Source organism: Sturnira hondurensis, unplaced genomic scaffold (assembly GCF_014824575.4).
Source record: "Sturnira hondurensis isolate 20B ecotype Veracruz unplaced genomic scaffold, ASM1482457v3 Scaffold0000880, whole genome shotgun sequence".
NCBI classification, from domain to species: Eukaryota; Metazoa; Chordata; class Mammalia; order Chiroptera; family Phyllostomidae; genus Sturnira; species Sturnira hondurensis.
This window is the reverse complement of record NW_028073511.1, coordinates 3,661,518-3,685,838: the sequence shown is the minus strand read 5'-3', so window position 1 is coordinate 3,685,838 and position 24,321 is coordinate 3,661,518. Positions and strand designations below refer to the sequence as shown.

At 39.6% G+C, this 24,321-nt stretch overlaps 1 protein-coding gene across 4 annotated transcripts in view; it reads right to left on the bottom strand.

The window, feature by feature from the left end:
- UBR2 (ubiquitin protein ligase E3 component n-recognin 2) overlaps window positions 1-24,321 on the bottom strand; it is a 109,569-nt gene that overhangs the window by 66,426 nt on the left and 18,822 nt on the right. For all 4 annotated transcript variants that reach the window (XM_037052859.1, XM_037052849.1, XM_037052855.1 and 1 more), the window contains exons 3-7: window positions 14,764-14,842; window positions 12,825-12,938; window positions 5,269-5,399; window positions 3,013-3,151; window positions 2,329-2,391 (exon numbers count right to left, since the gene is read on the bottom strand). In XM_037052859.1, the coding sequence (XP_036908754.1) occupies window positions 2,329-2,391; window positions 3,013-3,151; window positions 5,269-5,399; window positions 12,825-12,938; window positions 14,764-14,842 (526 nt within the window). The remainder of the gene's footprint in view (window positions 1-2,328; window positions 2,392-3,012; window positions 3,152-5,268; window positions 5,400-12,824; window positions 12,939-14,763; window positions 14,843-24,321) is intronic.

The following is a 24,321-nucleotide window of genomic DNA, read 5'->3' as shown; positions in this document are numbered from 1 at the left end:
CTGACTTTGTTTATGGAATGTTTTGCTATGTAATTTTTTTATGTAGCCAAACAAATTTCTTTTGTAACACTTTGGGCTCTAGTCTTGGTTAAGCAGCTCTCCTCCTCCCTCAAAATGTTCCTGCGGTTTCTAGAATTTTCTTACATTAAAATCTATTTCTGGACTTTCTATTGTATATTATGAATGTATCTATGCAAACACCACCAGATATTACAAGCACTAACTATTAAATGGGAAAATTTAAATGACACTGCTGAAAATAGAAATTACAATGCACCAATGCAAAAGAATAAAACGCTTTCCTTCCCCCAGATTCATCGACTGTCAACATTTCATTCCAACTGCTGTATTATTTGCACATTACCTTTCTCTACACACAGACAGATATATACATATGCTTAAAAAAAAAAATCCAAACCACTGAGGGTAAGTTACATGCACCACGTCTCCTTATCCCTAAACACTTGAAGAAACAGTTCCTGGGAATGGGAATATTCTTTTACATCACTGCACAGCTGTTTCTGATGCATTATCATTGAATATGTCCAAATATCAAGGAAGAATTTCTTAAATAAGATAAAAAATGTGTAAATCATAAAGAGATATATTTTGCTACATTAAAATTTAAAGCTTTTGCTCAATGAGAAGTACCAGAAACAAAGTCAGCCTCATATTGGGCAAAGATATTTGCAAAGAAAGATAAAAATTCAGAGTTCTCTGCAAGTAAATTTAAAAACAAAAGACAACCCAACATGGGTAAAGGATACGAACAGGAATTTCACAAAAAACTTAAATGATCAATATAATAAATATAAGATACTTAGTAATAAAGGCAATGCAAATTTTAACTCACAAGATGCCATTCATTCACATCACATTGGGAAAAATTTAAAAATTTAACAATATATAGTTCTGACAAAGCTGTGCAAAAATAGCAACTCTCATATACTCATGGTGGGAATGTATATTGGTATTACCATTTTCGGGGCTAACTTGGCAAAATGCAGTAAAGCCACAAATACTCATACCCTAACAACTCAGGAGTTCCATTTTTGGTATAAACCCTAGAGAAACTTTTGCATCTTTGCAAAAAAGGAACCAAAATAATGCCCACAGCAGGACTGCTAGTCAGAGAAATTGGGAATATCTTTACTGTCTTTTGACAAGAGAGTGGAAAAACCATGGTATAGTCATCAACGGAATACTTTACAGGTCCACGTTATCAACAGACAAACCTAGAAACAACACTGAAGTGAGAAGGCAAGTCGCAGTACAGTGCATTCAGTATGAATCTTGTTACCTAATTTTTAAAGGCTCCAAACCAACATGTAATGTTGACAGATATTTAATAGATGAAGTATAAAGGTATGCATGGCATGAGAAAACGGATTCAAGAAAACAGTTATCTCTAGAGAAGAGGAAGGGAAATGAAATTAAGAGATAATACAGGGGCCTCTATACTACTTCATTTATTTAAAATAAGTATAAAAAATAATGCATGTACTATTGGGTACACAGGTGTTCATTGTGCTATCTCTGTTTTTATCTGTGTATTAAAAACATTTCACAATACATAAAATAATTTAAAAACATTTACATAAAATGCAGTTACATGTAGTAAAAAATAATAAATGCTAACTTTTAAAAATAAATTTACACGTTCAAAGTTTTCTTTTAGAGAAGTAATACGTATAATAAATGTTAAGATACGCAGCACACCTTGCTATAAGATACCAAGAAACAACTTCCCCTGAATTTTAATCCTTGTACTAAAGGCCAGTTTAATTCTTAAAAAATAAGGTGAAACCCTATCGAAAACAAGACAAACAGCAAAAAACTTTCTAAGATGCTTCTGAGGAAGAAATAAGAAGGCAGAAAATACATATATGTCATCTAAACATTCACTTTGTATATTAGTCTTACACAGCTTTAAAAAAACTAGTTAAAACAGTAATATAATACTCAATAAACTTCTCTTCAAACATGATTTTGGCTGATGTTGGCCTTATATTCCTGAAGGCAGAAAAATGTTTTCATAAATGCCAAAATATGGAACTAGTTTTAAACTAATAAAAAATAACAGTATAATAAGCATATTTTATTTTATTTTTTTAAGATTTTATTCATTTATCTTTAGAGGGAAAGAGAAGGAGAGAAGGAGAGAAATATCAATGTGTGGTTGCCTCTTGTGGGTCCCCTGCTGGGAACTGGTCTGCAACCCAGGCATGTGCCCTGATTGGGAATCGAATCGCAATTGTGTGGTTCGCAGGCCCGTGCTCAATCCACTGAGCTACACCAGCCAGGGCAGCATATTTTAAAATTACTTACCACAATTACTGATTTTGCTTGCTCACAATACTGGAAATCTCCATATCGAACAGACCTACGTCCCTATAAACAAAGATATTTAAAATTAACTTGTAAAATAAACTTGTAAAAGTATTATACGTAGTATGAGTAACTTCTGAACCAGTAAACAAATAAACATACTTGAGCATCCAACTCTGATCAATTTTTAGTATTTATAACATTCATTCTATTCAAATGAAATATAAATAAAAATTATTTTCCTTCAAAGTTATCCCACCATTTTCAAGCCATTAATTAAAAACATATTTTCTTGAATAACACAACATTTATTCTTTTAGGCTGCTTTCTTTTTTTTTTTAACCAGTTTAAAAGAAAAGCAGCTTATTTAGGATCATGGAATCAGACACTGTCACTGTTTCTCTCTGGGGACACAGCACCACACTCGGACTGAGATAATTTCTGTTTTCATGACTGAGTTTTCCCAGTGACTAGGTAGATGAGAACAAGTGTATCTACATTTTCTCCTAAATGTTCTATCTGATGATAGCTTATTGTTATACCCAATGTATATTTGGGCCAAAACTCACATGAAATTGAAAAAATAGCCTATACATATATACCTCTAACTATATATTCTAGGATAATTTATCTGCAGTAAAAGTTCAACTTAGTATGTGATACCAATATAATAAAATTACTCACATCTCGATCTACTGTAGTTGCAAAGCCAATGGCTTCTTTCTGTGTACAGTTGACAGCTTTCTGAAGAGTATAAATGACTTGTTCATAGGTATGAACCTCATCGTTGAACAGCATGCAATAGTAAGTATCACTCTTCTCTCTGTGGAATGAAATATTAATGACATATTACCTATTTGCATATTTCTTGCTCTAGGCTTATTCATTACGAGCATACTTGGTTCTAGGGAATGCGCTAGGTAGGTACTCCGACCAAGTCATCCATGGTCCCCATTGCTCTAGGACACCACTGGCTGATGAGGAAGATAGGTATTAGACATTTCGTTCTACACCAACTGGCTTTTATCAGGAGTAGGATGCCAGAGCGGGTCAAAGAGGTCTGGGAGTTCAGAGAGGAACTGCCAGAGAAGTAATCTGAGACCCAAAGCCCGTGGTTCTTAAAAGGGGGCAACTCTCCTCTCAGCCCCACAGCCGACCATTTAACACTGTGTAAAGACAATTTTGGTTGTCATGACTGGGACAGCCACTGGGACAGTGGCTACGAGTGCCACCGGCATCTAGTAGGCAAGGGTCAAAGAGGCTGCTAGTTATTCTACAATCCACTCTCAGATTAATTAATCCAAGGATTAATCTGGCCCCCAAATGCCAAGATGAGAAACCCTGGGCTAGAGGGAGGTGGCAGCAAAGGCCCCGAGGCAGCAAAGGTAAACAGCGGGACGGGAGCACAGGGAGGNTGGGACAGTGGCTACGAGTGCCACCGGCATCTAGTAGGCAAGGGTCAAAGAGGCTGCTAGTTATTCTACAATCCACTCTCAGATTAATTAATCCAAGAATTAATCTGGCCCCCAAATGCCAGCAGTGCCAAGATAAGAAACCTGGGCTAGAGGGAGGTGGCAGCAAAGGCCCCGAGGCAGCAAAGGTAAACAGCGGGACGGGAGCACAGGGAGGAAGGAGGAGACTGGTCTGGAAAGAGGCGGAAATCTAAAAGATCTTCTAATGGATTTCAATTGTCTGTCCAAAGGCAACCCAGGATCTGAACAGCAGACATGGTCAGACTGCCTTACAGTGTGGAGAATGAATCACACGGGACAAGAGTAGACACGGCAGTCCAGTTAGGAAGCCATGTTGTCCAAAACTGAAGTTAGTGTCATAAACTAGGACAGTAGTAATGGGGATGAACAACAGAACAATGTGATGGGAGGAGAACCAGCTGGCCCCGAAATCCAAACAGATGTGGGCGGCTGAGGTTTCCGGGCAGATGGAACGCCACATTCTAAGATGGGAAAAGGGTACGAGAGAAGCAAGTGGGATTCTTTTCTCTTCTATGCTAGTGCCCGGAACCTACAAATAAAACCAAAAATAAAAACAAAACTCTTCCTTTCTGGGGTCTAAATTCGGACCTTAGATCAATGGTTCCCAACTTGAAGTACATGAAGATAAAGTCATGAAATGTAAAGTCATTTTCAGTATTTCCAGAAAGGCACAGAAACACCTCATCTTACTAAAACTCTTAGCCCGTAACTAGTTATATGAAACACTGTTGAGAAAGCAAAAAAGAATCACCACTGATGTCCTTCAAACTCTCACTCCAACTTGTATTCAACTAGGAAAGCAGTTCTAACCAGCCTGGCAGACCGAGAAGACCGCTTAGGGGAAGCACACTCCCAGGGCAAGTCAGGCCTTGACCCTGACAGAGCTATGGCCAGAATGCAGGTTCCAGTCACAGGTCTGTGACCTCCTCAATAATCTAGCACAAATGGCAGATGTGTTAGATAGACACTAAAAGAAACTCCAAGTGTAAAATATATTCCATAACATTTTAGAATCAAAATGGGTAAAACTGAGTTTGAGGAACTTGGGCATTTAGTCAAACCAAAAACCTCACATTAAAGAGCTCATTTCCTAATCATATCTAATAAACAAAACACAAAGACTGTAAAGTTAACTTACGGTTTTATCATACAAAGAAGAGAAAATTGCCTGTGTTGAAACCAGTGGTGAGAGCCTTGATGTGGCTTAAACATGGCCATTAACCAACTAACTCCAACAGCCAACAGGGAGAAACCTCCAGCAATTAAGCAGATCATCCATATTTCAAAAATATAAAATCAAGGTTATTGTTCTGCTGAAAATTAATTATCACAAAAGAAAAGATTATGTTCTAAGATATATTAAAGTTAATATGAAAAATTAGAATCGAAATGGTTAGAAGTAAGTGTGAGCCCGCACAAAAATAAAAAATACATAGGTTATGCTTACGCCATCTCTAAATCTGCTGGCAATTCATTTTCTTTTTCCCAGGTTAGTATCTCTACTGCGTAATGAAACATGATAGCAAAAGTGCTGTAAGTTCTTGCTATCACATCTTCTGGTAAATGAACAAGAGGATCCTGAAAAAAAGAACATTAAAATAAATACAGTTTGTTAAGTGCACATTAATTCTCCTCTTTCCCATTCTGCCTCCACCCCTCAAAATACTACTGCAAAACCTGACTGATTTTCCAGATTCCTTCTCTTCAATTTCATCCCCTCCATTACATCCTACCAAGTGGAGCCTCCTAAAACAGTTTCTTCATTATAATACCAATTATTGAAATCAACAAAACCCAAATATTCAGTGGCACTCCTATGCCTAACGAATAAACCTAAAAACTTTAGAATGACATTCCAGGATCTTTAAAAAATTAAAAACATCAGCCCTGGCTGGTGTAGCTCAGTGGATTGAGCACGGGCCTGCAAACCAGACAATCACGGTTTGATTCCCAGTCAGGGCACATGCCTGGGTTGCAGGCCAGTTCCCAGCAGGGGACACACCAGATGCAACCATACATTAATATTTCTCTCCCTCCCTTCCCCTCTAAAAGATAAATAAATAAAATCTTTAAAAAAATAAAACAAGTATTTTTAAAAAAACATCAAATCATCTTTAATAAGTTTCATATCCTACAAATAACTGATTTCCAGAATAAACAAAGGAATATTATGTAAGGACAGACAATCAATATTTAGTTTTAGACACATAAAGGAAAGCCTGATTTGAGGATTATAAGAGGAGAAGTCAGTGTTGTAAGAATCATTCTTACATGTTGTGTGTGCATGTTTTTAAAATGGTAACACAAAAACACTCTAAAGTGTATTATATTACATATTAGGAATCACCAACTGGTATTTGCTGCTGCATTAACCCAGTTTGGGGCAGGCCAAGGAATATAGATTCCTGTGCTGTTTTTGTGTGCACGCTAGCTTCTCAAAAAAAACGGTCACTAAGATTTCTGCAGTGAAGAGACGTTGGGTGGTACAAGTCCACTCATTCGTACAGTGGTAAAGTGGAGGCTAGGAAAAGACTTGTGCTCAAAGTGCTCTTATCACAGCGTAAGTCAGCTACAGTGAGTAAATAAATGACCATCTCATCCCAGGTTATAGTTCTTTGATTACATTTATGTTAGAGAATGCTAACCTTTGTCAGTGAGCCAGGTATCATTTACTCACCTTTCGAATTAGAAGACTGCAAGGCACACAGTGAAAAAGGTTATCTGTGGTTATCTCAGAGGGCAGTGGGAATTATGAAGAACTAATCTTTTAGGTGACACACTTGTATAATGCTTGATTTTTTTTAACTTAAAAAACAAAAAACGAAAACAAAAACCAACCCTCACCCAAGGATATGTTTGTTGATTTTAGAACGACAGGAAGGGGGAGAGGGAAAGAGAAACATCAGTCAGTTGCCTCCTATATGCACCCCTGACCAGGGATTGAACCCACAACCTAGGCATGTACCCCAGCCAGGAATCAAACCCACAACCTTTTGGTGTAAGGCATGACGCTCCAACCAACTGAGCAACCAGGGATGTCTGAAATTTTTTAATGTAAATATGTATTATAATAAAGATTTTTAACTGTTTTCATATGCAAATAAGGCATGAATAAGGATTTTCTACATACAACCCAACTAAAACTAGAAATAACTAGAAACTGAAATGAACTAGAAACTTAGTGGTCATTAAAATAACCCGATTGTATCAACTGTCTTTCTTAACAAATAAATAATATACATTTCATTTATAAAAAAATAAACTCACTAATAATACCACTTTTATCTGTTTTATTATTGGGATTTTTAAATTAGAATCTTTTTATGGCCAAGTAACAATTCTACTGCTAAACATGTTTTCAAAAAGCCAGTATAACGTACTGTCAGGGAGTTCCGTTACTGGGGTGTCCACCCCTCAGGTCCTAATGCACTGCTCCAGCACTTCCGTGTAGGACCCTTTGGGCAAGTTTCTTAATCTCTCTAAGACTCAAGCTTCTGCAGCAGCAATAAAATATTGGTACCAGCAATATTTACCTTATAGGGCCATTCTGAGAACTAAATGAAACAAATCAAGTATAGTACTTAGCATAATATTTAGCTCTTAATAACCACTAATCTACATTCACATGAGATAAGAGCAGCACTAAGGAAAAATTTTAGATTAAAAAATATTTGCTGACATTGTTCATTTAGTTAATATTTATTACTGAATTAAATTTTGTTCCAAAAAGGATTTGCAAAAACTGAAGACTACATCCAGTGTAATAAAATAGAACTTAAAAATAGATCTATAAAGAAGGTAAAATAGCCCTGGCTGGTATAGCTCAGTGGATTGAATGTGGGCCTGCAAACCAGACGATCGCGGTTCGATTCCCAGTCAGGGCACATGCCTGGGTTGCAGGCCAGTTCCCAGCAGGGGACTCACGAGAGGCAACCATACATTGATATTTCTCTCCTTCTCTCTCCTTCCCTTCCTCTATAAAGATAAATAAATAAAATCAAAAAAAAGAAGAAGGTAAAATAAAAATATCTACTTAAAAACTCAGATCATAAATTTCCATACACCTACCACAGACAGGCTCTATTTGCAAACATTTAGCTCTGTTTTCCAGAAGCCTCAAGAAAAGAGAACACAATCCGTTACCAGGCTCGTACCAAGAGAAATGTAACACTTCCCCATGCGGAGACCTAAGAGAAGTCTGTTGCGGTTCTCGCGGAGATCAACAAAGGAGGCACTGCACGGCATGCGGTGCCATGCGTGGTGGGTCCCAGCCAGCAGAGGCGCCACTCCAGTGGTCAACTTATTGTTGTCACAGGGATGGAAGACGCTATTTAGTGAGTGGGAGCCAGGTTTCATAATCAGAATGCTTCTTCTCATAGTGTAGGACAGTATAAATGGGGTCAGAAAACCTTTTCTGGGAAGAATCAGATACTATAGGGTTCTCTGTCGCAGCGACTCAATTTTGCTATTGTAGCAAAAAAGCAACTACAGACTATACATCAACAATTAAATGTGGCTGTGTGGCAATAAAAAATCATTTACGGACACAGAAATTTGAACTTTAATTTTCACATCACAAAATACTAATCCTATTGATAGTTTTCAACTACTTAAAAGTATGATATGCAAACCCTTGTTAGCTTAGGGTGGCACCAGAAACAGCTGCAAACGAGATTTGCCCCGAAGAGCCACAGTTTGCTGACCCCTGGCCCGCATAGTGAAGAAGTGCCCCGCCCAACATATAACCACCACCACAAAAGTTAAAAAAAACCCTCTATGACAGACTAAAAGAGCACATTCCAAATATTATATAGCCTCCTCCTACATCAAACATAAAATAGTTTAGGTTTTCTAAGTGGGAACCAGGTATGCTAAATACAATATTATCATTTTATCTTAGTGTTACCCCTGAAGACCTCGTTTCTCCCAAGTTCTTAAATAAGAATTAAATGGCAGAATCCAGGTTTTATTCTGCCAAGTCTCCGGAGTACACGACTATGTTCTCTAGGCAGGGCCGTGTGGCTTCAGCCAGGTGAGGGCTGTTGTTGTCCTATTCCTGAAATTCAGGAAACCCACCTGAGTCGGCCCCGTTTGATAGCTACCTACTAACAATGTATAAAGACAAAGCCGACAGAGTAACTTGAGGCAGATTCATAATTTTTCTTAGAAAACTATTTTAAGTCTACTTTAAAACAAAAATAAAAAGGTAACAGAAGTCCTAAAGGTTTTCTTTTTAAATAATTTACTGAGGTGAAAGTCACAGAATACAAAATTAGCCATTTTTAAATTAACAACATGGTAGTATTTAATATATTCGTAACTTGTGCCACTACCATCTCTGTCTAGTCCCAAAACATTTCCAGGATGACTTCAGGGCAAACCCTTTACCCATTAAGCAGTTTTTTCCCTACTGTCCCCTTCCCCAGCCTCTGGCAACCTCCAGGCTAGTCCGTGTTGCCCCTACAATACTGCGTATTCTGGATATTTCATATAAATAGAATCATACACTATGCGACCTGGATTATTTTACTTAGCATAATATTATGGAGGTTCATTCATGCTTTAGAATGTATTGGTATTTTATTCATTTCTATGGTCAAGTAATATTATTACATTATATGTTTATACAAAAATGTGTTTATCCATTCGCCGACAGATACTTTGGCTGTTTCCATCTTTTGGCTACAGTGAGTAAATCTGCTTTGCACATATATGTGCATGTACTTATTTGAATACTGGGTTTTCGTTCTTCTGAGTATTTACCTAGGAGTAAAATTACAGGCTCATACAGCAATTCTATGCCTAACATTATGAGGAATAGCCAAACTGTTTTCCATAGTGTTGAAATAATTTTGCACTCCACTAGCAATGTACAAGGGGTTCCAATTTTTTTACATCCTCGCCAACACTTATTTTCCTTTTTTTTAATTACAGCCAGCCTAGGGTAACTTCATTATAGTTTTGATTTACATTTCCTTAATGACTAATGATGTTGGGCATGTTTCCACATGGCTGTCAATCATGTGTATGTCTTTTTTTAAAAAAAAATATTTTGATTATACCATTACAGTTGTTCTATTTCCCCCTTCATTCCCCTCCCCCCGCACACTCCCTCCCCCACCATTCTCCCCCCCCTTAGTTTATAACCACGTGTCTCAAGTTCTTTAGATTCTATATTTCCCCCACTATTCTTGCCCTCCCCCCTATCTATTTTCTNCAGACTGGGGAAGTTCTCCTTTATTATTTGTTCACGTTTTCCACTCGTGGCTGTTTCTTTCCCCCTTCTGGTACCCCTATAATTCGGATGATGGAACATTTAAAGATGTCCTGGAGGTTCCTAAGCCTCTCCTCATTTTTTTGAATTCTCATTTCTTCATTCCTTTCTGGTTGGATGTTTTGTTCTGCCTTCTGGTCCATTCCATTGATTTGAGTCCCAGTTTCCTTTCCATCTCTACTGGATTCCTGGACATCTCCCTTCATTTCAATTAGTTTAGCCTTCATATGTTCCTCTAATTTGTGACTATAATCCACCAGTTCTGTTAGCATCCTGATAAACAGTGTCTTGAATTGTGCTTCTGAGAGGCTAGCAATTTCTCGGTCGACAAGAGTTATTGGCTGTGGGACTTTGAATTCTTCTTGCGCCATCTTTTTGGGCTGTTTGTGCCTGTTCCATAGCAGGATCGGAGCCCTAAGGTGTTCACTAGCGCAGGGCAACTAAGTTGCTGGGTTGTGACACTGTATGTGGGGGCGGGGTCAAAGAGGGACTGTGGCGACCCGTCTGCCGCCTGCCGCAGCGGCCCTCACCGGTGCCGCAGCTGCTGCCATCACTGGGCCCACACGTTTCGTCCCACTGCACGCGAGTGTGCCACCACCGTCAGCCCTCGCCCCCTGGGGCCTGCGTGGTCCGTCTCACTGTGCGTGAATGTGCGACCGAGGTCAGTCTGCCCCGCACCCCAACTGCTTCTGGGCTGCCTGCGCGCCTAGGTCGGGGGACCTGTCCTGCCCGACGCTGCTCGCTGCTGGCTCCGCCCCTCTTACCCTCCCCGTTGATCGGTTAGATGTAGTCAGACTTCCGTATAATTCAATTTTCTGTCCTTTGGTTGTGTCTTTGTTTCTCCAAACCTTTGTTGTATTCAAACTTGGTTGTGGGAGAAGGCACAGTGTTTCCACCTATGCCTCCATCTTGGCAGAAGTCATGTGTATGTCTTCTTCAGAGAAATGTCTACGTAAGTCCTTTGTCCACTTTTAATTGGGTAGTCTTTTTGTTGTTGTAAGATATTATCTTGTATACTAGACCCTTATCAGATATTTGATTTGCAAATATTTTCTCCTATAGTCCTAATGTTTTTATATTAGTTTTCAGTTTCTTTTACAAGAAAAGCTCTTATTTTTTCCCAAATATATCTTCATTTGTCTTGTTTCTATTTTTACATACAGAACTCCACCTTATATATAATATGAGATAAAAATGAAGCTGGTTTAATAGGAGTGAAGAAATCCAAAACCCTGACCATTTGGTGTCTTTCTGCGGCAAATCCCAGAACAATTGGACAAAGCAAATAAAAAACAAGATACGTGTTTTCTGTAGCACTGAATAATTCTGCACAAATTTTATCTGTCCAAAACATTGTGGAGGACAGTCTAAAAGACACTGTCCTATACCATAAATATTCAAATATTTGAGACGTCTAAGGTACGAGCACCAGGAAAGGTTATCAGTGCTCACTTGGCACTAAATCTGCACCAGACTCACTGATCACACAGTACTCTACACGTACCCACCTCTCTACCATTCAAAAATATAACCGGAAATAAGGATCTTTTTTTAAAATAAAGATTTTATTTACTTATTTTTTTAACAGAAGAGAGAGGAGGGAGACAGGAAGGGAGGGAGGAAGACAGAGAGGGAGGGAAACATCAATGTGTGGTTGCTCCTCATGCGCCCCCAACTGAGGTTCTGGCCCACAACCCAGGCATGTGCCCTGACTGGCAATCAAACTGGCTGCTTTGCAGGCCCGCGCTCAATCCACCGAGCTATACCAGCCAGGGCAAGGATCTTTGTTTAAAAAAGAAAGTTAATGATAAATACTATGTAAGTAATTTTTTTCACTTATTTTTTAAGGATTTTATTTATTAATTTTTAGAGAGAGAGGAAGGGAAGAAGAAAGAGGGGGAGAAAAACATCAATGTGTGGATGCCTCTTGCATGCCCCACACTGAGAATCTGGCCCAGAACCCAGGCATGTGCCTTGACTGGGAATTGAACCAGTAACCCTTTGCTTTGCAGGCTAGCATGCAATCTACTGAGCCACATCAACTAGAGCTGAAATAAGGATCTTGAATCAAACATCAAATTGTTACTAGCAGCAATAGAGATTTACGTATTTATTTAGTTATAAATACATCATTATAAATATTTTGAGGAAAACAATGCAGGATCAACAATTTAGAAAAGCACACATTCACAACTGAAATGAGTAGAACTTGTCCTAAGCTATCATCCCCACACTGGTTGCATAACACATGCAAAGTCACTGATTTACTAGATGATTAGGATTGGCTGCCATGTATGGCCATGGAAAAGAAAGGTATCTGGCCTACAAAGTCTCCGATACAACTCAAATACACAAAAAAACCAAGCAAGTTAACTGGTCTACACAGAGGAAAAATCAATCCCTTCCATAACAAATGAGAACTTGCCCTGGCAGGGTAGCTTAGCTGGTTAGAGCGTTGTCCCGACATGCCTTGGTTGCAGTGGATTTGACCCCTGGTCAGGGCACGTACAAGAATCAACCAATGAGTGCATAACTAAGGGGAACAACAAATCCATGTCTCTCTCTTTCTTTCCCTCTCTCTCTCTAAAATCAATCAATCAATAGAAAATTAAATGAAACTACTAACTAGCCCTGGCTGGTGTGGCTCAGTGGATTGAGCCTACACCTCAAAATACTCTAAACTCGTGGCTAAAACAGTATTTCTTTACAAACTTTGAACATGACTTTACCTCTTCTTCCTCCGTTTCAGAGGTGTGAAGTTCATGTTTTTCGCAGTAAGGACCCTCTTTCCAAGCTTCAGTGTCACCACAGTCACAGAAACCGCCACCTCCTGATGTTGTCATCTTGAAAAAAATTTGTACAGCATCTCGTCACAGTAAGTATTTACCGAGGGCTACCAGATTACAAATAAGAATAGCAAGTATGAAGGAAATAACACTGCTAAAGTGTTTAAATTTATTTAGAGGGATAAAATTAAATAAAATGCCAAAACTTTCAGTGTTTTAAAGCTTATTTTAAGTAAGCCTATTTTAAGTAAGCTCATTTAAGTGATTTCGAAATAAAATAAGCTACTTTGTAGTGAACTAGTAAACTATGGATATTTTAAAGAGATAAACACTACGTCCACCTACATAACTTCCTTAATTAGGAGAATTGCGAGGGTTCTGGGGCTGGATTTTGCCTAAACTGGTACAACGCAGGCCTCTATGCTGCCAGGTTCCGGCGTCATCATACCAGACGCAGGACTTACAGAGATCCCTCCGCTGCTGTCCCCTAAGGGAGGGCCATAAGAGTGCTGCATGTGCACTAGAGAAAGTGAGTAATGAAAACCACACAAAGTAGCTTTGCTTTTCTCACACCCCCTAAACAGCACTCTTTGAAAAGAAAGGACGCTCAGGAAATATAAAAGGGGAATGCCTGGTCATAAAAAACTTCTGACCACCTGCAGGGTTCAAGAATTATTCATATTTCCTTAAAATGCGGAAATGATTCAAGGAATCTGGCAAGATAAAGACTTTTAATCATTGGCAGACTGGAAATTCTGCTTTTAAAAAAATTCTGTGCAAGTGTAGAAATGGTTACTAACTTTTTTCATCAGCCCTCAGTATCTGTGTGTTATATTACAAATGATTAATGTGAAACCACAAATGACAGTTATTCTCAGGGGCTACAAAGATATATGTCAAGAAACATGGGCAGGCAGGTGTTTGGAAAATGACAAGCCCGCCCTTCAGACTCCACGCTTGCTCTCGTCATCGAAGACAGGCAGAACGGCTTAAGGGAAACTGGGTTCTCTTCCTGATTTAAGGAGTTCAACTCTGTAGCTGTTTTTAGTTATTATCAATACTTGGGTACTGCGAATAAACACAAACAGGAGGAAAAGCTCTGACCCAGCAGGGCTCCTGCAATAAGATTGCAATACTCCTTCTCTTCCATTGTATTTGACATTAGGGTGAACAAAGTCCCAGCTACGAACAGCTCCCTAATTTTTGAATGTTCATGCTCTGTTTCCAATTTCTAGTAAAGGAACCAAGACAGGCTTAGCAACAATCTGCCTCTGTCTGTACCCCGACTTAAATGCAAACATATCTGGTTTTTGGAAAAGTACTGACTACATTGTAGCAGAAAAGATAAAATAAAACTGGTGGGTCTTATGTTCTGGAGCCGGGACCTCTTTTACACTATAGTAGATGCCTCTTTAGTATTAAGTAACAACACATGTTTTGCAGGAGATGACCCATAAACAGGCTATTTCTTAAATCTATAATCCAGTAGCTTTCCTTACCCCTTGTCTCACACACCCGACCCCCTTGGGAACCTCCCTCTTACATTTTTAACTCTCAACTCTATCTTCTGATTTTTGATAAACCCCATCAGAGGCCTAAACTTCTAAAGCTCATAAACAATAAAAAATAGTAAAACAAACTAGCTGAAAACCAGTATGGAGCCGCTGATATCCGTGCTGTCTTTTCTTACACCACGTGTTCAAGGAAGCCTAGATCCATAATTCATTTCTGCACTGCTGTTGTATGATTAATGGTGTGTAAATAAAGTGCTTCTTAAACCACTCCCCCGTTTTAGCGTTAAATCTCGGAATTTTAAAAAGCAGAAAAAGTATCCACTACAACATTTGCTACTGCACATGATTATTATCTGGACATTACTAACCCTGTATCGGTGGTCTCGGTGAATACTTCCCAGAAAACACTCCATGCATAAAACACAAGTTGGGTCAACTGCACAGTCTCTGCAAAGTTAAAGGACAACAAAATCAGAGTGTCATAAAATAGCTGTACATTTCATAACAGAACATTTCAAACCGGCACCCATGCAAGGAGAGCAGTAACAGCGAAGTGCTTTCGTGCTCCGGGAAAGGAGACATTCCCACAATCTCTGAGATCTGCGGTCAGCGAAGCCAGCTCGCCAACCTGCTTCTCACCCCGGATGTGCAGGGGCGAGTCTCCGGAGGCACACATTTCTAGAATGGTAATTTGCCCCAAAGACTTGGGGGAATCACACTTTATACTAAAACACAAATTTTAGGGAAACAATGTTAAATTTTGTGAATTCTTAAGCTTTATCTTAAAAGTTCAAATCACTTCCCCCAAACAAGTGCTTTGGACTAACGGTCTTCGAAGTGGTACGTACATATCCCCAGAAGGCAAGAGGTCTAACCAGGATGTAAGAGAATACTAGAACTTACGTTTCTATATGAATTTTAACTAACTTATTTTTCCTAATCCAAGGACATTTTTTCATTGACTTTTACAGACAGAGGGAAGAGAGAGACATTGATGTGAGAATCCCGGACTGGCTGCCCTCCCTACATACCCAGACCAGGGGTCACACGTGCCTAGACTGCAGATCAAACCCGCAACCCAGGCATGTGCCCTGACTGGGAATTGAACCCACAACCCTTTGGTGCAAGGGATGATGCTCCAATCAAATGAGCCACACGGGCCAGGGCTTAACTAATTTTAAAAAGGAATTAAACATTGTAAGTGATCAACATACACACTGACAGGAGTCCCCTCACTTGGTTGCTATGTCTGATGGTCACACAACACGTATGGCTCATAGAACAGCCTGACAAGAGAGTAAGAATTTCACAAGGTTGATGGGTCGACAGCGGTGGGCTCAGTCCTTCCATCTGCTTTCATCTACAGATCATATCTCAAGGAAGAGAATCTCTGTAATTCCACGAAATACGATGAGTATTCATGAAAACCTTTCAATTTCCCTTGCCCTCTGTTCCTGCACCCTCATAGGCCACCACTCTAACGTGCTTCTTGTGTGCCTTTTATTTGTATGTTCTCGCAAAATGGTTTTTAGTGTATTTTTAATGTGTACAAACCTGTTGTACGCATCATATTCTATTCTTCACTTTTTCACTTCTGTAACATCATCCATGCATGGATGTGTATGTGCACCTGCTCTGCTGCTTCTAACTGCTACACAACATGCCATGGCCTGTATCCAAACCACCTTCTCTCTCTACTGTCCCTAGACCCAATGGCTGGGTTAGATCCAATGCCTTTCCATTACGAAGGAGGCTACAAGGAACATCCCTGTAGGTGTTCTCTTACAATCTGTCGGAGGCTTTCTTCGGCACACCAACTCAGGAGCAGAACTGCCGAGTCACAGACATGCAAAGTCCTCATTCTCCATGCCAGGCTACTGCCAGCGTGGCTATATGCACCCACCAGTGTGTGAGGGTTTCTACAGCCCTGGATCTCCACCAACACCTGGTTTTATCTGGTTTTCCAGTATACGCCAGCCTAACATATATGAAATGATGTCTTACGGTTTTAACTTGCATTTCCCTGATGATCACTCTGTTTGAGCAACTCTTCATATGCTTCCTGTTTGCGGGGGCTCCCATTTCTATAAATAGCCTGCTTACATCCTTTGCCCACTTTTTTGCTGGGATTGCTTTCTTTATATTGCTCCCCTGTATAATCTAGTCTAGAGGATATTAATCACTTGGCAATATTAAACACGGCAAATACTGTCTCCCATTTGTCACCTGCATGTATTAACTTTGTCCATGGGGCCCTTTGTTAAACAGATCTCCCTATCTTGATGCAATTCTCTCTCTCTCTCTCTCTGTCTCTCTCTCTCTCTCACACACACACACACACACACACACACACACCACACACACACACTGATTTGGGCTTTGAGGTTTTCAGATTCTCTCTAAACCAGATCACAAAAATATTTTTCATTTTCTTGTATTAGCCTCTTGGTTTTATCTTTCACATTTACATGTTTAATCCATCTGGAGTCTACCTTTGTACGTGATATAGAATATAGTTTTATTTCTCTCTATATAACAAGCTTTATTTTCTCCAGCACCACCTACTAAAATATCTAACTTTCATTTATTGATTGTGGACTAACCGTTGTTAAGTTCCATATATCCTTTGGTCTATATTCCTCCCATATTTCAGTCTCATATCCTTCCATATTTCTAAGCTCTCTAGCATGTCTGATCTATTTGTTTGTTCTTCCACCACACCACACTATTTTTCTATGGCTTTGCAGTATATGTCTTAATATTTGGCAGGGAAGTTCCCCTTTATTCTCCTTTTTTAAGGCTGCCTTAGCTATTCACAAACTCTTGTTTATTCTTCCACGCATCATTTAGGGTAAGTTTATAAAGTTCCTCAAAAAATATATAGCTAAAATTCTGACAGAGATTACCTAGAATTCAGTGATAAACTTCACGAGTAATAACATTCTCATAAGAGTAAATTATCATGTCATGATTATTTCCTTTATTAAAGTTTTTTCCCATGAGTTCTTTGTACTCAAGATAAATGAGTACACAGTCTATATATAATGACCTTTCTAGCTTTCTTTACAATTTTTGTACCTTTTATTTTTCTTCCCTATACTTTTAACAACGACTTCCAGTAATGTGTTAAACAGTAACAATAATAGTAAGCATCCTCGCACTGCTTTAGGTATTAAACATACCCGAAGGCTCTCTATTAAGTATCATGTTCGCTTCGGGCCAACTGAGGACGAGCTCCTCCAGACAGAACCGAGCATCTATTTTGACTTTCCTGTATAGACTAACTCAGGGTAATCAAAGAACTGATGAGGGACCACGTTCCTTTCAATAATAATAACCTAATAAACTAATAAACAAGCTAGAAAGGAAACAGTAAGTTGGAGTATCACCATTTTGCTACTCCCTAACCAAATAATGACCTAGGCCAGAGATTTTCAACCTTTTTTATCTTGTGGCACACGCAAACTAATCACTAAAATTCTGTGGCACACCAAAAAGTATTTGGCAAGCTGACCAAAAAATAGGTATAATCTTGATTCATTCACACCAGACGGCTATTGTTGTTGGCTATTGTCATATTTTTATTTGACAATGTAGGAGAAAAGAGGTTAGTGCCCCTGACTAAATACTCAGGTATTGCCTGTTTTAAAAATTCCTGAGGCAGACTTTCAGCCAAGATGGAGGTGTAGGTGGAAACACTGTGCCTCCTCGCACAACCAAGTTTAAAGACAACAAAGTTTTAGTAACAAAAACGCAACCAAAACACAGAAAATCGAACTATACAGAAGTCCGACAACAACGAACTATTCAGCCAGACTGGTAAGAGGGGTGGAGCGGGGTCAGGCAGGAAAGATCCACCGGACTGACCCAGGCGCGCAGGCAGCCGTGGACAGATCCCAGGTGTGGGGTAGCAATGGGCAGACCCAGTGAGGGCACAAGGCGGCTGGCTGACCATGGTCACACATTCACACCCAGATAAAGCAGCAAGAGTGAGCAGTGAGACAGACCATGCAGGCTCCAGCAGCGGGAAGCAGCAGAGAGGACCGCCAGTGCCACTCTCTGACCCCGCCCCCATTGACAGCATCACAACTCAGCGACCGAGTTGCCCTGCCCTGGTGAACACCTAGGGCTCTGCTCCTCATACATAACAGGTGCAAACAGACCAAAATATGGCTCAAGAAGAACTCAAAGTCCCAGAGCCAATAATTCTAAGTGAAAAAGAAATAGCCAACCTCTCAGATGCACAGTTCAAAACACTGGTGATCAGGATGCTCACAGAACTGGCTGATTTTAGTCACAAATTAGAGGAACAAATGAAGACTAAACTAATTGAAATGAAGGGAAATGCACAGGAAACCAATAGTGATGGAAAGCAAACTGGGACTCAAATCAAGGGAGTGGACCAAAAGGAAGAAAGAAACAACCAAACAGAAAAGATTGAAGAAACAAGAATTCAAAAAAATGAGGAGAGGCTTAGGAACCTCCAGGACATCTTTAAATGTTTCAACATCCGAATTATAAGGTTACCAGAAAAGGAAGAGGAAGAGCAACAAGTGGAAAACTTATTTGAACAAATAATAAAGGAGAACTTCTCCAATCTGGCAAAGGAAATACACTTCCAGGAAATCCAGGAAGCTCAGAGTCCCAAAGAAGTTGGACCCAAGAAGGAACACACCAAGGCACATCATCATTACATTAGCCAAGATTAAAATGAAGGAGAGAATCCCAGAAGCAGCAAAAGATAAGGGGACAGTCACCTACAAAGGAGTTCCCATCAGACTGTCAGCTGATTTCTCAAAAGAGACATTACAGGCAAGAAGGGGCTGGAAAGAAGTATTCCAAGTCATGAAATCCAAAGACCTACAGCCAAGATTGCTCTATCCAGCAAAGCTTTCATTTAGAATGGAAGGACAGATAAAGTGCTTCTCAGATAAGATCAAATTCAAGGAGTTCATTATCACCAAGCCCTTATTATATGAAATGTTAAAAGGACTTACCTAAGAAAAAGAAGACAAAAATATTAACAGTGAAAGGACAGCAAACTCAGTTATTAACAACTACACCTAAAACAAAAGCAAACCAAGAGGACAGCTAGATCAGGAGTGGAACCATAGAAATGAAGAACACATGGAGGGTTAGCAACAGGGGAGTGGGAGGAGGAGAAGGGGGGAGAAGGTACAGAGAATAAGTAGGTAGCATAGATGATAGGTAGAACATAGATGGGGGGAGGGCAAGAATAGTAGGGGAAATATAGAATCTAAAGAACTCGAGACACGTGGACATAAACTAAGGGAGGGAATGGTAGAGGAGGGGGTGTGCAGAGTGGAGGAGAATGAAGGAGGGAAATAGGACAACTGTGATGGCATAGTCAATAAAATAAAATTAAATTACATTTAAACACACACACACACACACACACACACACACACACACACAAACTTCCTGAGGCACATGGTTGAAAATGTTGACCTAGATAAAAAGTAACAGTAACTGTTAAACTGGCTGCATCTGCTGGGTACACAGACCCACTAATCAATCTCAACAAAACCAAAGTAGCCAAGCATCATGTGCCTCCTTATGTAAAGAATTATGATGTTACACACCAACATTATGCAGTGACTGTCACTCCCCCAAATACATGAAAGAATCGAATTAAGCTTAACTACCTGTTTAAAGGAAATACGAGGATAAAGACACAGCCAGCCCAATCTAGGATGTGGAAACTTCCACGACAATGACTTGGTTTCTTACTTACATAAATATAAAAAAAGAAAAGAAAGAATGAGAGGAGCCATTATAATTAACAGAGAAAAATGAGGAATAATAGCCAAATTAGGTATGTGAACTTTGAATCCACAGTTATGAGTCAATCAGCAGAGTTCCAACTCTGGCTAGCTGTTAAAAATGTTAAGAAATAAGTAGGGCTTTTTTTTAGAATGTTAACGGTTGTAGAGAAAAAAGCTACGTAATGAATACTGACAAAAAAGGCACACTGTCTGGAATTTGCCTCAAAATAATTTGGCATGGTGGNTAACAGAGAAAAATGAGGAATAATAGCCAAATTAGGTATGTGAACTTTGAATCCACAGTTATGAGTCAATCAGCAGAGTTCCAACTCTGGCTAGCTGTTAAAAATGTTAAGAAATAAGTAGGGCTTTTTTTTAGAATGTTAACGGTTGTAGAGAAAAAAGCTACATAATGAATACTGACAAAAAGGCACACTGTCTGGAATTTGCCTCAAAATAATTTGGCATGGTGGGGGCAAAATGTGTGTGCACCCATGCACCTGCATGTGGGTGCCGGGGCACAAGTTGGGGGGGGGTTGCCGAATGTTGGCAACTGTCAAAGCTCAGCAGTGAAGACACGTCAGGTCTATTATAGCATCACCCTACCTTTACGATTTTGAAAAGGTCTGTAACAAAGTTTCCAAAAACCCAATACACAAATACTCAATAAAGCTCCCTTATATATACTTTGTTAAGAATTATAGCATAAACAATTATTAAAATTTATAAACTGCTTTTTTTTGCATCAGAGCAGAAAAATGTATTTTCCTTTTCTCAACTGTTAAGATGATGAATTACATTAATTCATAATTTTAAAGGTGAACTGTCTTTGGATTTCTGAACTAAACTCCATCCAATCATAATGCATCACTCAGTGCATTCTTGGAGTCAGAAAGCTAGTATTTCAGTTAGGGTCCTTTAATCTACATTAATAAGGGAAAGGGCTTTATAATGTCTCCTCTTGAATTTATCAGAGTTTGCAATCAAGATTCTACTAGCAGCATAAAGAGTTAGGCAGTTTTTAACTCTTCATTTTCTGTGTCATCTTGTATAAGAAATTAATTGTTCCTTAAAAAGTTGGTAGCCCTCACCTATGCAGTCAAACCAGTTATGGGATTTGGGTGAAGGAAGAACTTTAATTACCATTCCAATTTTTTACATAAAGTATTCAAGATGCCTATCATTTTTCTATGAATTTATCCACTTCATCTAAGTTTTCAAAAAAATTTTTTTAGCATTTAGTTGTTCATAATCTTCATTAAAGAGGCTGCCAAACTTCCTTGCTTCATGGCATCTTTAGAGTCTCGATAGTATTTTTCAGGGCACTCCTAGACCAAAAGAAAAGCTAACAGTTATTATCAGTTAGGCTTAAACAACTCAGTGCCTGCTGGGCACTGCACAACTCTCCAGTCTCAGAATGAGACTGCACGTTGCCACCCTCACTGCCTGTTCTACAGGTACAGGCTTCCCTCACTATGAGAACTTCTGTAAGCTGGAATGGCATAAAGGGAAGGAGCAATTACCATTAATTTCTATGGAAAAATTTTGTTCCCAGAACCAAAATATAGCCTACTAAATCATACTAAAGAACACATAACACTTTTTAAAGATTTATTTATTTATTTTTTTAGAGAGAGGTGAAAGGTGGGGAGAAAAAGAGGGAGACAAACATCGGTGTGTGGTTGCCTCTTACGGGGCACTACCCACTGGGGATCCGGCCCGCAACCCAGGCGTGTGGCTCTGCCGCGAATCAAACCGGTGACCCTCTGGTTTGCAGGCTGTCACTGAATCCACTGAGCCACACTAGCCAGGGTAAGAACACATAAAATTTAAACTAACACTAATACATGGTAAAAGCAGTGTCACTCTCACTGCGCAGGTGCATGCTGCCTCTCAAACAGCTCATTCAGAAAGGAAAAAGGACTCACAGACAAGGAAGACAATGTGGTGATTGCTGGGGGTAGGGGGTGTAAGGACACTAAATGGTAATGGGAATAAATAACAATAAAGATGAACAAAGTAAATGGCTCACTGCAAAACAAACACAATGCTATTTTCACTTTTACCCTTTAAAAATATTTTAATATTTGTTTATTTATTTAGAGGGGAAGGGAAGGAGAAAGAGAGGGAGAGAAACAACAATGAGAGAAACATTGATTGGATGCTGGATGCCTGTCATACGCGCTCCGACTAAGGACTGAACCTGCAACCCGGGCATGTGCCCTGACTGGGAATTGAACCTGTGATCTTTCTCTCTGAAGACAATGCCTAAGCAGGCCACACCAGCTGGGGCATGTCCCATATGTTTTCTATCAAAAATGCTATTTGTCAAATACAACGAGCTTTCTTTTGTATCATATTTTTTGTTTCATGTGTATTTCTCCACTGTTTTTATTCCTATTTTTATTAACTTTGGTTTTATACTTTGCCTCTCGCAGACAATATGTTTGAATTAAAAAATCATCTGAGAGCCACCGTCTTTATATTTTTATAGAACTATAAAGAAAAGCAAAGCCTGCCCTGGCCAGGTAGCTGGACTGGTTGGAGCATCACCCTGTACACCATAAGGCTGCAAATTCGAATCTCAGTCAGGGTGCCTCAGAGACAACCGACTGATGTTTCTCTCTATCCAAAAAGCAATAAACGCATCCTCAGGTAAGGATAAAAAAAGGAAGGAAGGAAGGAAGGAGAGAAGGCAGGCAGGCAGGCAAGCAAAGCCTCGGCAGAGCTTTACCCTTCAGGAGTCCATCATTTAACAGGAAAGACCGAGGCGTGCAGTTCCAGTGCCCAGTAAAACGGTACTCAAGTGTGTTGGGTTGGCAAACGCAGTCAGGGATCCCTGAAATCTTGGGGCTTTGTCGAAGGCAGCCATTTCCAAACTTACTCGATATTGTATCCCGTTTATAAAATGTTTAGTGTGCATACCATCTACCTATATGTAAATATATTCATATTATGCATTTATATTGATTTTACATATAAGTTACATACATTCTGCTGTACTAATTCAGGTCTCAATTAGATCACTGTGTAACCAGAGTACCAGAAGTTAAACAAATCAGGGAGAAATTCTATTTGAAGAAATAATAGCCTAAGCTCCCCAAATTTGGTTAAAGACAACAATGCACAGATCCAAGAAACTCACGGAATCCCCAGAGGAGAAACACAAAGAACACACAGCTAGGCAGATTACAGTGAAAAATGCCCAAATCCAAATACAAAGTAAAAATTTTGAAGGCAGCTAGAAAAAACACATTTGATACAACGGCGCACAGATATGCCAATGAAAGCTGACTTACCAGAAACAAGAGGTCAGAAAACAATGGAACAAGGAAAAGGAAAAAAGTGTCAACCCAGAATTTTATATGTAGGAAAATATCCTTAAAAAAACAGTGCAGACTTCCAGTCTCTAGTCCAACATGTACAGTTTGGAGGTTGCCGTTCTGCCCTAACAGAATAAAAAGCTGAACAAACTGAAAAATCAAGTCTGAAGAGACAGAGCAATCATCAAAACCAAATTTGGATATGGCAGGAATGTTGGAATTATTAGAACTGGACTTTAAAACAGCTATGACCAAAATGCTAAGGCTCCTAATGTATACACCAGCCAGCATGTGAGAACAGACAAGCAATGTAAGCAGAGATGAAAATCCCTAAGAAAGAACCAAAAATATGTGGAGAAGGGGTAAACTTTGTGCCCTATTGGTGAGAATGCAGATTCGTGCGGCCACTGTGGGAAGCAGCATGGAGATACTGTAACAGGGTGTTGAGCTGAAGGCCCCCCAAATGGGGAAAATCACTTGGGGGAGGAGGGAAGTGGAGCAGGGCCGTTGAGAGTGACTTTGTATATCTGAAGAACTTGGCCAGTGTTTTAATAAAATTAAAAAGCTGTTTCCACGCTCAGAGCCAGGGGCGTGGGCATGACTACAATCCATGATGCGATGTAGCTGGAGGGGCTTCCTGCACCTGCAAGAGCAGCTTCTGCATTATGGGACTAAGTTTGCCTAGACTAACAAAGGCAGCTGAGAAAGGCAGAAGAAACCAGACTACTGACAGGTGTGACCTAGTGTGGGAGGAGTAGGAAATGGGGTTACACAAGATTCGTGCCAGGATTAAAACCCAGGCCTGGCGGCCAAGCTG